This window comes from Pygoscelis adeliae, unplaced genomic scaffold, assembly GCF_000699105.1.
Source record: "Pygoscelis adeliae isolate BGI_AS28 unplaced genomic scaffold, ASM69910v1 Scaffold9, whole genome shotgun sequence".
NCBI lineage: Eukaryota > Metazoa > Chordata > Aves > Sphenisciformes > Spheniscidae > Pygoscelis > Pygoscelis adeliae.
This window is the reverse complement of record NW_008825557.1, coordinates 1,385,441-1,400,147: the sequence shown is the minus strand read 5'-3', so window position 1 is coordinate 1,400,147 and position 14,707 is coordinate 1,385,441. Positions and strand designations below refer to the sequence as shown.

The window sequence follows — 14,707 nt, the reverse complement described above, 5'->3', positions numbered from 1 at the left end:
GAATGAAATTGGTCCAATCAAGATAATTGTCTCTCTCTACTTTCTTGTTTGTGTACAACAGGACAGTTGCATCTTTCAAAAAATTAGCTACTAAGTGGAATGAAGAAGAGTATGTTGAAAACCTTCAGAGAGAATTCCCAAGGGATTCCCAACTCCCAAAACACTTTCCAGTGCCGTCAGACATCTTGGTGGCCAGAGAGAAGAACTCAGGCTAGACCACAAGTTGTCATAAACCAATATTTTTCATAAACCTTTTGTTAAGTAAAAGTGGCTTTTCAGTGTTATTGTAAACAATATGTTCTCTCCTAAGGTTTTCGTGATGAAGGAACCACTCTGCAGAAGCAGCTCAGAAAAGCCACCTTTCCAGAACCAGGAGCTCTTCTGAACAGAACGGATCAAGACACCAAGGAAAGCTTACGATTCTTTTGCCAACCTGTCATTATGAGAACTGGACAGAGAAATAACTTATCGATTTAGTTTTACTACTACGAAAAACAGTTATGGGCAAAACAAGAGGTGGCGTTATTCTTTCAACGCCTGATTGGGATTTTAACAGGATGCAACATGGGTCTACAGGGATGAAATTCATTATGAAAATTTTGGTCCTAGGTGTCATGACCAAGGTAATATTGTCATTCTGTAGAAAATCCAGAGCTTGAAGCTTAATCTCCCATCTTCCCCAAACACACATCAGTTGCTAAGGCCTGAGAAATCAGGTATTCCAGACCCTCTAAATGGTTCTAATTACAAAGGATAGAATATAGAGAATTGCTGTGTGCTGTAGCATCAGCTATTATATGATTGCAATTTGGTAAATCTGAGATGCTTATTGAATTTTCCAACCCAAAAGCAATCAAAAAATGACCCTTGCACAGCAAGCTTTTATGAATGAAAACAATCTTTGCAGCCTCTTCAGATGGAGGCAGAACAGGTGTAATGAACACATAGCGGGGTTTCAGTGTTGTTTCTCACATAAGCAAAATCTATTTTTCACTTCAAGACTTCCCAGTAATCCTAATGAAGATTGCCGAGAGTGAATCCAAAGCCTCCAACTGCACCCACGGCAGAGATAAAAATGGTGCAGTCCTGCAGTACTAGATACCTAGCTCCCTTCAGAGTTTGGGGTTTGGGAGAGTGTTAGAGCAAACAGTACATGTGGAAGACTCTTTCAGGACAACGTGCTGCAGATGTTAAAACTAAATTCTAGTAGAACTTCTGTCTAAAGCTTTTCAAGCTTTGGAAGTAAACCCTGCTGTGCAGGAAAGAAATTTTTTCTATTTGGTAGAAATTATCATTTGATATTTTCTTAGTTTTGCTCAGCATCTTCACTTCTTTGTTAATTTGCACTTGGAAATCCATATTAATTTCTATTTATGAAGCCCAACAACTTAGAAATTGTAATAGACATGCCTCAACTTTTCAGAAAAGCCAAACCTCATGATCTCAAATATTTAAGTATAATCTTTAAAAATAAGATATTTGAAAATACAAAAACTTCCAAAGATTCTGAATGACTCTTCAGGAACTGACTTTCACACTGACTTTATGCATTGCATGGCTACACCAAAATACTAATGGTATTAAAGGAAAAGAAGATAGATTGAATTAAGAAATGTTAAAAAATTGCTTGTGTGAAAGAAAATGATAGTGAATATCTTGGTATATTTATTTAAAAAACTAAATAAATCTATTTCATGCCTAATATTAGAAAAAAAATTGAGATTGTGGGAGCTTTTGGGACTTGCAATTAGGAATAAAAGGTAACAGAAAGCACATGAAACAAAGCTAAGTTATTTGCAGCAGCACAATGGCAAAGGCTTTTGCCGTGAACTCAAAACTTTAGAAATTTAATGATCCTGTTTCAAAGCATACTTGCTTCTAAGGTATTCCCTGTTCCCTGAAGCAGCTCTTGCTAGCTATCTAACCTTGAAAAGCACCTTTTGTGAGACTTTTTAGCTTCCAAGCAGTCAACTTTAGTAACTCCAGCATCATCATTAGAAAAATAAATCTACCATCAGTTCATTAATAATTTTATTGTAATGCAGCATTTGCTTAATACTTATATTCACCATATTATACACACATTTATTTTGCTTCTTTTAAATCGTTTGCTGAGCGCTGTGCATGGCAGTAGGCAAGGCTACACCCTTCACTGAATGGGCCGCTACTGTCAGCTGGGTGCAACAATATTCTCACCATGGTTCAGACGGGAAATGTCAGTATGTTTCACTAGCTGGTTTACTGTGAACTGCAGAGTGAAATGGAGATAGTGACTGCCACAGACAGTGCATCGTGGATAAGCTGAAGGTATGCTTTACTAATGGAATGAACCAGTCCATCCCTTTGAACCCTTCACCTCAAGCAGGCAGCAAGAGATCAGTAAGGGATGGCATAGGGTGAAACAGGCAGTAGGCCAACACACATATTGATTGCTACTATTGATTGCTCACACAAAATTTTATATCCAAAGATGCACAGCCTTATGCAGTCATCTGCATGCCAAGCACATCAGGCTTAACCTCCCCACCGTAGAACCATCCTGGGGTCCTCAGCCGTGGGGGCTCATAATGACGAGCATCTCTGCTAATGCATGTGCTTTCCTGCTGGCTAAAAAAGAGGAAACTTAAAACTCAGCTGCTTTGTCTTTCCTCCAATAGCCAGACAATGCACTAAAGAAAGAGAGGAAAGAAAGCTCAGCTTGGTGTTTTGCTTCTTTCTTGTCCCTAACTGCTCTGGCATGACAAGTTTAAGCACACAGATTCTTCTCTGACCAGTGCTCTTTCTAGGTAGAACTGGGATTTGAGCACTTATTTTTGATGGAAGCAAAGATTTCAAGATTTCTTCTATCTGGACCTCCCAGAAGGGCAGACGGTAAGATAACAGGACTTCTGTCACTCTAACTTGTGAGCGTACGTTCTTGTTTTGTAGCTGGCTTCTGAATGCTTTCCTACAAGTTGTTATTGTCAGTTTTCTCTTTCAGTCACCTTGTGATTATCATATAAGAAATAATATTTTCTCCTGCACAGCAGAAGTAAACAAGCTAATTAAAAAAATTCGGAAATTACCTTCAAATACCACTTTTACACACAAAGCTCACATGTCACCATTATTAGTAGCAGCAGTAGAATGAAACCTCATGATTACAGGAAAAAAATTTCAAAAAGCTACTCGAGCATGCTAGCACACGGTATCTCCATAGAAGTCCAACAAAGTTACAGCTAAAACAATTCTCTGTTTCCACTGTATCCTATTTATGTTCCACCTTCTTTCAGCAGATTTTTCAGCAAATTCCTTGCAGTTTTAAGAAATACTGCAAATGTACTATTTGGCATTAATGCCTTCTCAAAGTCACTTATAATCTGGATTGGCCAGAAAATAATTCATTTCCCAATATAAGCATAGCATAAATGAAGGTAGTAATATATTTTCAATGACTGTAGGCAAAAATCATTCCTGAAACAAACACATGAGGGGGCAATCACAAAAGCTAATTTTAATGAATTTATTTCCTCAGGCTTCCTCTCTAATCTATGGAGGGAAAGAAATTCTTTTGAATATTGGTTCAAAATTGTTAAATCAAGTTTCTTCTGTGAACCGTAAGCAAGAGGAAACTCTCCATCTCTACTGCTTTGAAAAGCAACCAGGAGATATTAGTTTAAAGGCTAATTCAAGATAAAGGTTAATTTTTCAAGGCCAAAGTTATTTGGAGAATGTCCACTGATATATTAGTATTAGTTTGTGAAAAGCAGGACACTGTGACCTACAGAGTTATTCCCACTTCATCTTTTTCCTGAGCTCAATGGTGAAAGACTGTTGTTTGGTAGAATATACTTATTTTTCTCAAAGTACAGATCTGTATTTTTCTTTCTAGAGGAAAGAGGTATTTGATTGACTAATGTCTCTGTAAGGATTTATATCACACTTCCTTTATGCTTTGCACACGCCATGAGTTTGTCAGTTGCAGGTTTCATCTGTATTTGACATCTAACATTATCTTTAATAGCATGATTACAGTACAATAATAATGCATAAAAGAGACTTTAGAGTGTTGCGTTCTTCTACTATAGCTGTTCTGAGATACGGCTTTACAAACACTGGCTAGTTCTAAAGAAGAGCAAAATGCGTTATCCTTCTACTATTCGATATCATATTGTAACAGATAACCTGGGAGAGGGTGATAGAATAGATCGGTGAATCTCAGCTTCTGTTGATCAATGAATCACTGAAGTTTTAAACTGGTGGGACATGCTTCCACAAAGTGAATAGAAATCCATTGATAATTGCTGCACTTCTTTAGTTACCCTTCCTAAAACTCTTAATAGTAGTTTCCAGATTTCATAAGCCTGTAGATCACACACTGCAAACCTTGCATCACGGCAAAGTACCAAGATGTAAAGCATGGAGTAAAGGGTTAGCAGACAAAAGTTACTGTTTCTTTATTTTATAAAATAACATAAATCTCTTTTCCTGTTGCTTCATTGACTTTCACCAGAACTAATTTCTGCCCCACAAGCACTTCACCTTTCAAAAATGCAAAGGTCATGGTAGGAGGAACACTTCTTCCAGAAAATGTTCTCTTCCTGGAAACATGAAACTGGTTTAATCAGTCCACTATCCTGTTTCTCTTGCTCTAGTTTTGTATAAACCTGAACAATCTGCAGTAGAGCAAGTTGCTAACTGCATCTTGGTGGAAAGTTTGCTGTTATGACCACCCTGGATTGATAAGAGCTTATATTGACAACAGGTGTGTTGTTTATATAAACTAGGAAGTAGGACAAAAGAAGCACTGATCTTTGCTTAGACTCTTAGGATCACTTTTATCCTAAGAACAACTCTTTCCAACATTTACTTTGCTTTTAAATACAGAGATTTAGTACTTATACATGTGCCTGTGTTGTATAAGATGAACAGATTAAGTATTTTGAATACAAAAAAGCTTGATGTTGAGACATCCATTTATTTCTTTCAGGGGAAAAAAAAAAGTCAAAATTACCTAATCAAACTTTACCAAACTTTGCAGATTCCTATACGTTGTGGCTCCCTAGGGTCCAGAGGTTCCATTTCTGGAAATGCTTAAGAGATGGGTAGACGTATGTCAAAGCTGGTATTAATTACTGCTGGGAAAAGGATGCAACGACCAGGATACATATGAAAGAAACACAATCAACGCCTCCTACACATCTGTTTTCTGTGGCCCTCAACATTACAGCATCACATATGAAAAATCAGAAAAGTAGAACGCTTGTCTATATGGCACTATACATGGAGAAAGATCTGAACAACTGACTCAATGTAATTCCTGATGTTCAAAAAATTCCTGAATCCTCCTATTGCTGTCTTAAAATTACCACATTAAGAAGCAACTGAAAAAAGAAAAGAAAAAAAATATTAACAAGATTTAGCTCTCAGACTTAAATCTTAATAAACTTGACTAAAGACAAAAGATTTACACTAGGATAAATGAGAGCAGAATTTAGTCTAATTCTCTTCTTAGTGACAGCTAGATAATTCACAGTGTCTCAAATGCGTTGCAGAATGTCTCAAAGCCTCATGAAAGGTAGAGTGAATCCAGCGCAACTAGCTAAAAGGATAATTACCTCCCAAGAAGCCATTGGTTTGGTTCCTTTCCCAGTTTACAGAAGAGTAAATCACAAGTAACACTTTGGGAATTAACAAAGCAATAAAGATACAAAAGAATCAAATCCCATTAATTCAGACCTGACAAAAGTTGATGACCAAAGTAGTTCAGAAGCAAAACTCCCCCTGCCCAGGCACACACAGCTTGGTCATGCCAGCAAAGGGAGCCAAAAGGAACCCCTGTCACTGCAGCCCCTCCTGTTCATCCTTACAGCAAAAGTGAGGGTTAACCAGTGCACCAAGGCTATTCGTGGTACAGGAAAGCATTTTATGCTTATGAAGTCACCCAGCTGGATTATGACACATTCCAAATACTGTTGGTATTATGGATTATATGTGTTAGAGAAATGAATAAATACCCAGCTGAGATCAGGCCTGTTGAACCAGATATAATACATATGTGCTTGCAGAGGGTATGAGATGAACTCTCCACGAGAGGGTTTACAATTTAGACAAACCAGGTTAAGAATGTGGATGATTTAGGAATTGGGAGGAGAGCACCACGTGATTTACTCAGGCCAAAGCACACCTTAGGCAAACCTAGAGTACAGCAGATCTGTTGTCGCCTTCCCACCCAGAACAGGACTTTGCCTTTAGCCCTCCCAATCAGTCCTGTGATCCCATAAGCCCCTCAGGAGCCTTTTCTTACAAATCTCTGACATCGGCTTACTGTATTTTGGGGCAGTACTTCATAGACAAAACCAATGTGTATGCCCTGCAGAGACAGCCTTGTGAATAAGCGGCACATAGTCCTCCGACAACTATCCAGTACGCCACCTGAAGCTACTGCGCTGCCCAAGCTGCTGTATTTCTGGAAATCCCAAGTACTTATATAAAATCCTTAAAGTCTGCATGAATAAAATTCCTGGTTGGAAAAAGAGGTCTATATCTGGCTCTTTCAAGACAGGTTCAAAGTCTTATTTCATAAGTATATGCAAACCCCTGAATTTCTTGTGTCTCTTTGGCTCTGTCAAGACTCTGCAGTTGTTTCTAAGAACTGATGTCTATACCTATAGCGGTGTATTCTATTAAAACACCTGCAATAAAAAGAACATTAAAGTGAAAAATCAGGATTCAGGAGTTAGGAAATGTGAGGATTAAGGTTGCCCACACAGTTTTTGGTCAGCTCCTTTTTGTGAGACTGCCTTATGTTGTGCCTTTAAGTCATGACATCTCTAACAGTGGAGTTCAAGGTTGCCTTAGGGTGAATAAAGCATATCTACTTCAGATTTGAAGAATATGGGTTTTATTTCCTTCTTACTGCTCAGCTTAGAACACTAATATTATAAATGAAAATGGGTAAATTAATCTGTTAGGTTGTTCGATTGCTGAGAGGCAAATTTATTTATTGAGTAATTTCATTGCCCAGAGGTTATTTACCACAACTGATGATACACAATATATTCTGCACACTCACACAGAGCAATGGCATAAGTAGAGATACTCTTTTATTAGATTTCTTACCTCTGAGTTGACCAAAGCAGCATCGGTACGTGGTCCACTGACAGAGACATTTTGAACAGCACAGCGAGGGTGCACAACAGCGGGGCTCGAGCAGCAGAGCAGAGCCGTGTCATGACTCCAGGCAAGTGTGTGTGTAACTGGCTAGCTGCAAAGGAAAGTCTGAGCGTATGCACAGCTGCACTTTCCGGTTCAGCTGCAGCTACCCGGATTCAGCCAGGCTGTTGGGCGAGGTTGCTCCGTAACGACAGCAGGACTTCCTTAGCTTGAAGTTGGGAGTTATACGCACTTCTAATAACTTTCAGTTTTGTGATTTAAGCAGCTCATAAAGCTCTCCACAATATAAGCACAGACAGATTCCTCTAACAAGGGAGAGTCATGAAGTCCAAACTCCTTTCCTACTGTTTTCTAACTCCCTGATAACTGCAGGCTGATAACAGAATTGCTCAACTACAAAATGGAGTTTATAGAAAACTTTTCTGTACTGCACAAAATGTATTCTGCGGAACTTCTTTCTTCTTCCCCTGCTACATATTATCATGTCCCTCAGCTTAGCTCTTTCACATGTATTGAGAGCTGGTGTCACACATTTGGGTGTTGACAGGTTTGAAATCTGCAGTAAATCTATCCATTGCAGATTCCAGCAAGAAGGAAGAGAGTGAGAAAACGGTACGTTTGGAGTGTATCCACTGAAACATGGAATTGCTCAGCTATCTTTTGCATGGAGCGATGCTTTCCCAAAAATCAAAAATATCAAAAGTCAGGAGCAAACTATAATCATTTCAGAACCTGACACGACATCAGTATTTCACAAGTCTCATGCAAGATCAAAATAGTCATAGAGAATTTCTTCATGCTGGGAAGCAAATTCCTCCAGCATACTTTTTTGCTCCTGCCAAGCACTGAGCTGTTTCTACACCATGTGACTACATTAGGCAGCAGCAGTCACTCTGCACGTGTTTGGCACAGGGCACGGGTGCCTCTTCACAATCAGAACAAGATGTTGGGGATAATACACAAAAAAAATTGTTAGCTACATTAAAACAAGTTGTGATAAGGGAAAAAGAAGGAAGTACAATGAAAATTGTAAGAGAAGATATACAGATGTCAGAAGACATGTGCTTCTGAATCTGAGCACACGTAGCTTGATTAATTAAATCCATTTGCCTTAACTCACAGCATACTGTTACAGTTGTCTAATATAATGCACTTTGTTTATCACTTCAATCTGAAATCAGATTTCTGAGACAAAAATAATAATTTTGAGGGAAGCAATAAAACCAATCATCTACATGTTCCTTTTCTTCTCCATGTAACCCGTACATAACACTGAGGTTAACCCTTTAATTGCACTTTTCCCTCTTCTCCTCAGAGATATTTTATAAATCCTTAATTTCCCTTTTCACAAGCCAGTGCTTGTTCGTCTGTTTAAGGGCACGTACAGGTAAGACAGCAATTCAGAGCATAAAGACAGGGGTAGAACTGGAACACCCTGGAGAGAATTTAGTGTGAATTGGGATAGTTCGGTCAACACAAGCAAAATACTTTGTAATTCTAGAAGCGGTTGACTTTTCCATGGTATCTTCCAGAACGTGAGAGATCTGGTTTCTCACACAACTGTCCAGAATAGTCTTGCCAGTTTTTGTGTGCATCTCCTGCCCAGAAAACCAATCGACTAGAACTCCTCCTGTCTGCTGCTTACAGTTAACCTTCATCTAAGAAGTGAAGGCAAATTGAAGGTCAGCATTATATGAATCAATAGTGCACAATGTGGTTGCCCACAGAATACTAAAGGAATCACAGAATTTCCAGCAAAACTTTCAATTTTGCAGAACCTACTAGATTTGCATTGCAGTTGGCAGTCTAGAGAAATAGTGCATTACTACTTCTACACTTCCTTTTATTCCACTAAGCCCATGCCTTCTCAGATTGTGACTCCTTTCATTCTTTAGCTTGCACAATGCAGAGATCCTTGCTTTGAGAAACAGAGCAAGAAAGCAGAGTATCTTACTATTCTTCTAATATGAGCCAATGAAGAGTAGGTTCTAGCGGGTCTCCTCCATTACTAATAAAGTTGATAAATATGACCAACGCTTCCAGGACTTCCACATCAAAATAAGCCCTCAGCAATCTGATCTGAATGTGTGGAAATCAAGACCAACAAACATATAGCGTTGCACAAATACGTGTTGTAACCTGGTAGGAACCTCACTACAAGAGCAAATGATTCATTACTAAATATTTGACAATTCCATACTTTTTTAGTGGGTGGCTAGTGCTCAAGTCTATTATCACAGAGCATTTTCATAGGGCTAAAGCATTTACGCCATTTCAAAAATTCCACTGCTGGCATGTGAAACTTCATTTACAAGTCCACACTCAAAGGCTGACACCCTGGGTGATTCCTGGCTTCTTGTTTCTGAAATGGTTGACTTAAAGTAGATTAATGAAAACAAAAGAGAAGCTAATACAAGGGAGGGAATTATGAAAGAAAGCTATATTGTCCTTGTCTCTTTCCAGCTATCCAGTAATATCTCAAAAACTGATTATCCCTTGGTTTGAGCTGGATCTTTTGGAGGGCATTTGCACACGCTAACCAAATCACACACGAGTGAGATGGAGCACAGCTGGTGGGTATACTCTTCGTATTCTGCCCTATAGAAACAATCTTAAAACTTTTTGAAACAAAATCAGATTGTTTTCTCTCAGATTACCATACTACTTATGAACTTTTAACTGAAAACAAACTGAATTTTCCTTTTTAATGTTTCTCCACAAACCCCAGTTTGGGAGCAACTGAAGTGAAGAAAGCTTTGAAAAAAAGGAATGAGAAGAACCCATTGACTGGGATTTTAATTTGCCACCCTCAGTAAATTTGGCTCACAAATGCATCTGCATATATTTGCTCCTTTTTATTTTTTTTCTTCTCTCCTAAAAATAAAGATTTCTGGCCAAATGATAAGAAAAAATATACCTACTGCAAAGAGATCACAGTGGTTCTTTTATCTGTGAGCAGGAACCTAAAATCACTTTTGACTGATGTCTGTGGGTATACACAAAAGCACACACAGTTTACTGCTCCATTTTCCATAGGGCTTTTTTCCTTGAAAACCCATAGGTGATCTTGAATCCAGGTTTAGAACTGCTTGCACATGAAGATTTTTTAAAATCCAACACGAATTAAAAATACTGAAACTCAGGCTACTGTGAAATCATTATGAAACTGCAATGAAGAAAAAAAATCCCCATTTTTCCATTGTATCTCCACTTAAGTAAAATTATTTTTTTAAAAGAAACTATAATATTGACAGACCATGTATTTACATTCCACTCCTACCCATTTCTCTGAATTTATACATGCTTTCCTTTACAATTGTATGCATATCACATATCCCACATATTTCCTATCCTGTCAAAGGTGAAATACGGGCTTCACAAAAAATAATGGGGAGAAAAGACCAAGATGATGGAGGCTTAGTTTCTTTTGCTTATGAATCCTTCTTTTTAAAAAAAAAAAAGAAAAAAACCCTCTCAATTTCAGATTTCTACATTCCTGATGTAAAAAAATTGAATAAAAAGAAGTGTGAATGCCAGATTTGTGTGGGATGAAGGTAAATTTAGGACTGTAAGTCAGGCTAAAAGGGATGACTGTTGTAACAAGGACAATTTACAGTGCAAGATAAGCCAAAAGAACTATCTATAGACAGGTGGCAAAAATAAGTGCCATCCATTTTGCATGCAAATGTGATCCTTGAGCGATAGCTTTAGGAGCTAACAAGGCACTACAGCAGCGTATAAAAGAACTTCTTCCCCCAGCTCAGATAATAGACATATTCAAATTTAGCTCTTTAAAAAAACTAATAATAATTAAAAGAATCCAAGATTTGGAATTTTTTTGTCATCTCAGTTACTATTAATACCATTTCCTATTAAAAAAGTATTTTCCACATGCCAAATATTGGTCAGCAACTACTTTGCTACCCTCACATATTTATTATTCTGTTTTATCACTTCTTGCAATCCTTTTATTATCTAAGAAGGGAATTAATGCTTTGTTCATTGGGACATCTTTTTGGGACAAGGAGGTGGAGGGAGCGATTACTCTGAGTTCTTCTTTCTTTGAGACATAAACAGGGAAATTTACATCCTGGAAAAAGCATGGACTTTCCTCCTGGGAGTGGGGAGGCAAAATGCGTGTTCTTCTTTGCCAAATGAACATATTACCCACTTGTGCATGTGGGAAGAAAGCTGGAACTTTTCCCTCTGGAAATGGATTACCAGTGCTGGTGGAGGTGGGTAGAAGGCAAATTTTGCTTCATGCTTGAAGAGTCCTGCTCACAAAAGAGTGCTGTGAGGTAAGCTGCAGGTGTTAATTGGCCTCGTGTCTCTGCTCGTGCAGAAGGAGAAATACAAGCCGTACGGACCGATCCTCTGTTCCTGGTAGTGAGTATCTACATCTGGGAAAGAACTGAGGCAAACCCAGCATTTCTCACCAGTGTTTCAGGAGTGTGGGCTCCTCATGGTCTCAACCTCTAAGCTATGATTTAAGACACTTTATAAGCCTATCACTTTAGCCACTTCTCAGAAGTTAAGAGAGAAGGTTAGAATTTCATCTTACAGTCTATTCTCCTTTGAAGAGGCTTGACGCTTTCCAATCATTTGTTCTCATTGTCCAGGAAAGATCTAGGCTCCAAAGCAGAGGCTTTTTTTACCAATAGATTCCAAAACCATCTTGTGAGTAACTCTCTGAAATTCAAGCAAAGACGATCAGCTGTGCTTTTAAAGAATTTACTCAGTTCTAATAGAAACTAGCAGATCTGACCCTTTATCTGAACAGTTTTCTTTTCCTGATAAAATGCAATGACTTCTCTTAGAAATATATCTTTAATCTGACTCTGATCTTTTCAGTCAGCTTTTCCAGTATTCGCCACTGCCTGATACAGAGAATTCTTTCATTCTTTATACTTGTCCAATATCTTTTAAATATCATTTGTAAGCTACATAAACAGGTGAAACAACGCACTAACTATTAGAGAAAAGTTTTAAATTAATTCCTTTTCAAAACGCAGTACAATTATAAATGCTATGGACAAAAAGGGGTAAAAAAATCATTGTTTTTAAATTCAGTAACAATATCAATAAAACATTTATGATTATCAAAGTAGCAATTACAGACAACTAACATGAAGGATTTTATACTAATTTCAATTATGCTAGATTCTAAAAAAAATTGTTACCTTATTTTTGAATTATATTGGCTTTACTTGGCTTTGCCCTAACGAAAGGATGCAATTAGATATCCAAAATATTGAAAATACTTTTTCCATTTTTCAACAACTCTCTTTCAATATATCGTGTCCTCCAAAACATTCAATTTCTATGCCTTCAAAAGCCATTTTTGGACACTGACTTGAAGAAAGACATTAGTTTTCACTTCATACAGGTAGTCACTTGTTTTGTGGACAGCCATGTCCCAGATATTAGTCAAGTATCTGATTCACAATAATTGCAACACAAATTTTTAACTATTTATACAAGAGCTTTTAGAGTGCGATTAAGTGGCACTGCCATTGTCAGGGACCACCTTCTGGACTTCATAAACCAAAAAAATTGTGTGTGTGAGCAATTCTCTAGCAGGCCAAAACACTTGTTTTCTTGACAATACTGAACTGAATATAGAATCTAGAACTCTTTAAGCATAAATCTGTAATATTGCGTCAGTTTTGGGTCCCTCAAATCAAGAAGGGCTTTGATAAACTGGAGCACGTTCAATAGAGGTCCACCAAGAAGCTCAAGGGGCAGAAGCACTTGACATGCGAGAGGCTGAGGGAACTCACTTGTTCAGCCTGGAGAAAAGGCGGCTTGGGGAAAACCTGATAGCACCTTTCCAAAACTTAAGAGATTATCAAGAAGATGGATCCAGGCTCTTTACAGATGTGCCTGGTATGAGGATGAGAGACAACATACTCTGTTGAAAGGAAAACTTTTTCTAAGTCAAGCACTAGAACATGTTGCCGCTCCAGGTTATGCATTCTCCATCCTTGAAAGTTTTCAAGACCTGAATGGATAATGCCTTGAGCAATTCAGTCTGACCTTACAGGTGACTGTGCTTTGAGTAGGAGGTGGACTCCTGAGGTCCCTTCAAGCCTGAATTATTCTATGATTCTGTACATTCCAAAAATCTCCAACACTACACGGCACAGAAATCAATGGACTAGTGGCTTTTCACATTTGTTTGAACTATTTCCTTATTGTTTATTTAAATCATCCTTCTGGGGTTGTAATGTACGTTATTTAAAAGCCATTTAAAAAGAAAGGCAACAAACTTATAAAGAGGTAGGTTCCTATCTATATGATTCATGTTTTCCTTCTTGACCTTCAACTCATAATTTTCTTCAAAAATCTTTTTATCACTCTGGAAGAAGCCCAATCTTAGCAGCCATTCCTATCTTAAGACTCAAATCCTGGAAAGCACGTAAGTCAACCAGAATGCTCATGTGCTTCAGTTCTGCAATTCTACAGTTAGTTCAGTACTGAACTAAAAATCCAGAATTTAATGGTAAAAATCAATGGAAAGACTTCCACTGATGTTAGAATGCACTGGTCAGTTGGGTACTAGTTCTACAGTTCATGTTGAGGGAGTCAATCCTGTTTCCAGCTGTTTGCTGTTAAATATATGCTTATTTGTTTGTAAATGCTACTGCTTTTTCCTAGACAGTTTTATTTGTCAGAGCCAAAGGCTTTGTCCTGGGTCAAAACCACATCTAGAATAGAGGTTTCAAGCAGAACTCTGCAACTTTCTGTAGGACTTTATTGAATGTACACTATATCATATTTTTCTCTGTAACTGTAATCAAACATAAACAGAACTAAATAAGCTTACAGAGACAATCAGCTACGTCTGTAAATAACACAAGCTCCACAAAAAATAAACATGTTCCAAACAGTCTGCATTGTGTATTTCAAATTATAAGTCTGATTTACAATAATTTCAAGATCTTGGATACAATAATTACATGCTGGCAGTTCCACTATGACCATCAATATGAGCTATAAAAAGCAAAGTTATTCTTTTGCACAAATGTTCGCAAGGCAAAGCAGCTATATTTGGAAGGGTATATCAATTCTGTTATTCTGTCAGAATTTAGGGTTTGAGAGTTTTCTGCCTTATATGCTTAAGACAAGAGGAATAAATTTAATACAGTGCTTTAGTATTATTTTGCTAATTACAAGGTGACAAAGAATTAGCTAAATTCCCCCAACAGGAATATTACACTATAGGCAGAATGTTCCAAGCAACACAGGCATACACAGAAAGTGTATTGGGTTTGCATGGCAAGGTTTTGGTAGCGGGGGGGCTACAGGGGTGGCTTCTGTGAGAAGCTGCTAGAAACTTCCCCCATGTCCGATAGAGCCAATGCGTGCCGGCTCCAAGACGGACCTGCTGCTGGCCAAGGCCGAGCCCATCAGCGATGGTGGTAGCACCTCTGGGATAATGTATTTAAGAAGGGGAGGGGGAAAAAAAACCTGCACAACTGCAGCAATCAGAAGAGAGGAGTGAGAGTATGTGAGAGAAACAACTCTGCAGACACCAAGGTCAGTGAAGGAG

At 38.1% G+C, this 14,707-nt stretch overlaps 1 protein-coding gene across 1 annotated transcript in view; it reads right to left on the bottom strand.

Moving 5' to 3' along the window:
* The window catches only part of ATP6AP1 (ATPase, H+ transporting, lysosomal accessory protein 1), a 63,604-nt gene extending 56,367 nt beyond the window's left edge, over positions 1 to 7,237 (bottom strand). The window contains exon 1 of the mRNA XM_009332270.1: positions 7,102 to 7,237. Coding sequence (XP_009330545.1) covers positions 7,102 to 7,214 — 113 coding nt within the window. The 5' untranslated portion in view covers positions 7,215 to 7,237. The remainder of the gene's footprint in view (positions 1 to 7,101) is intronic.
* Between the last annotated feature and the right edge of the window lie 7,470 nt (positions 7,238 to 14,707).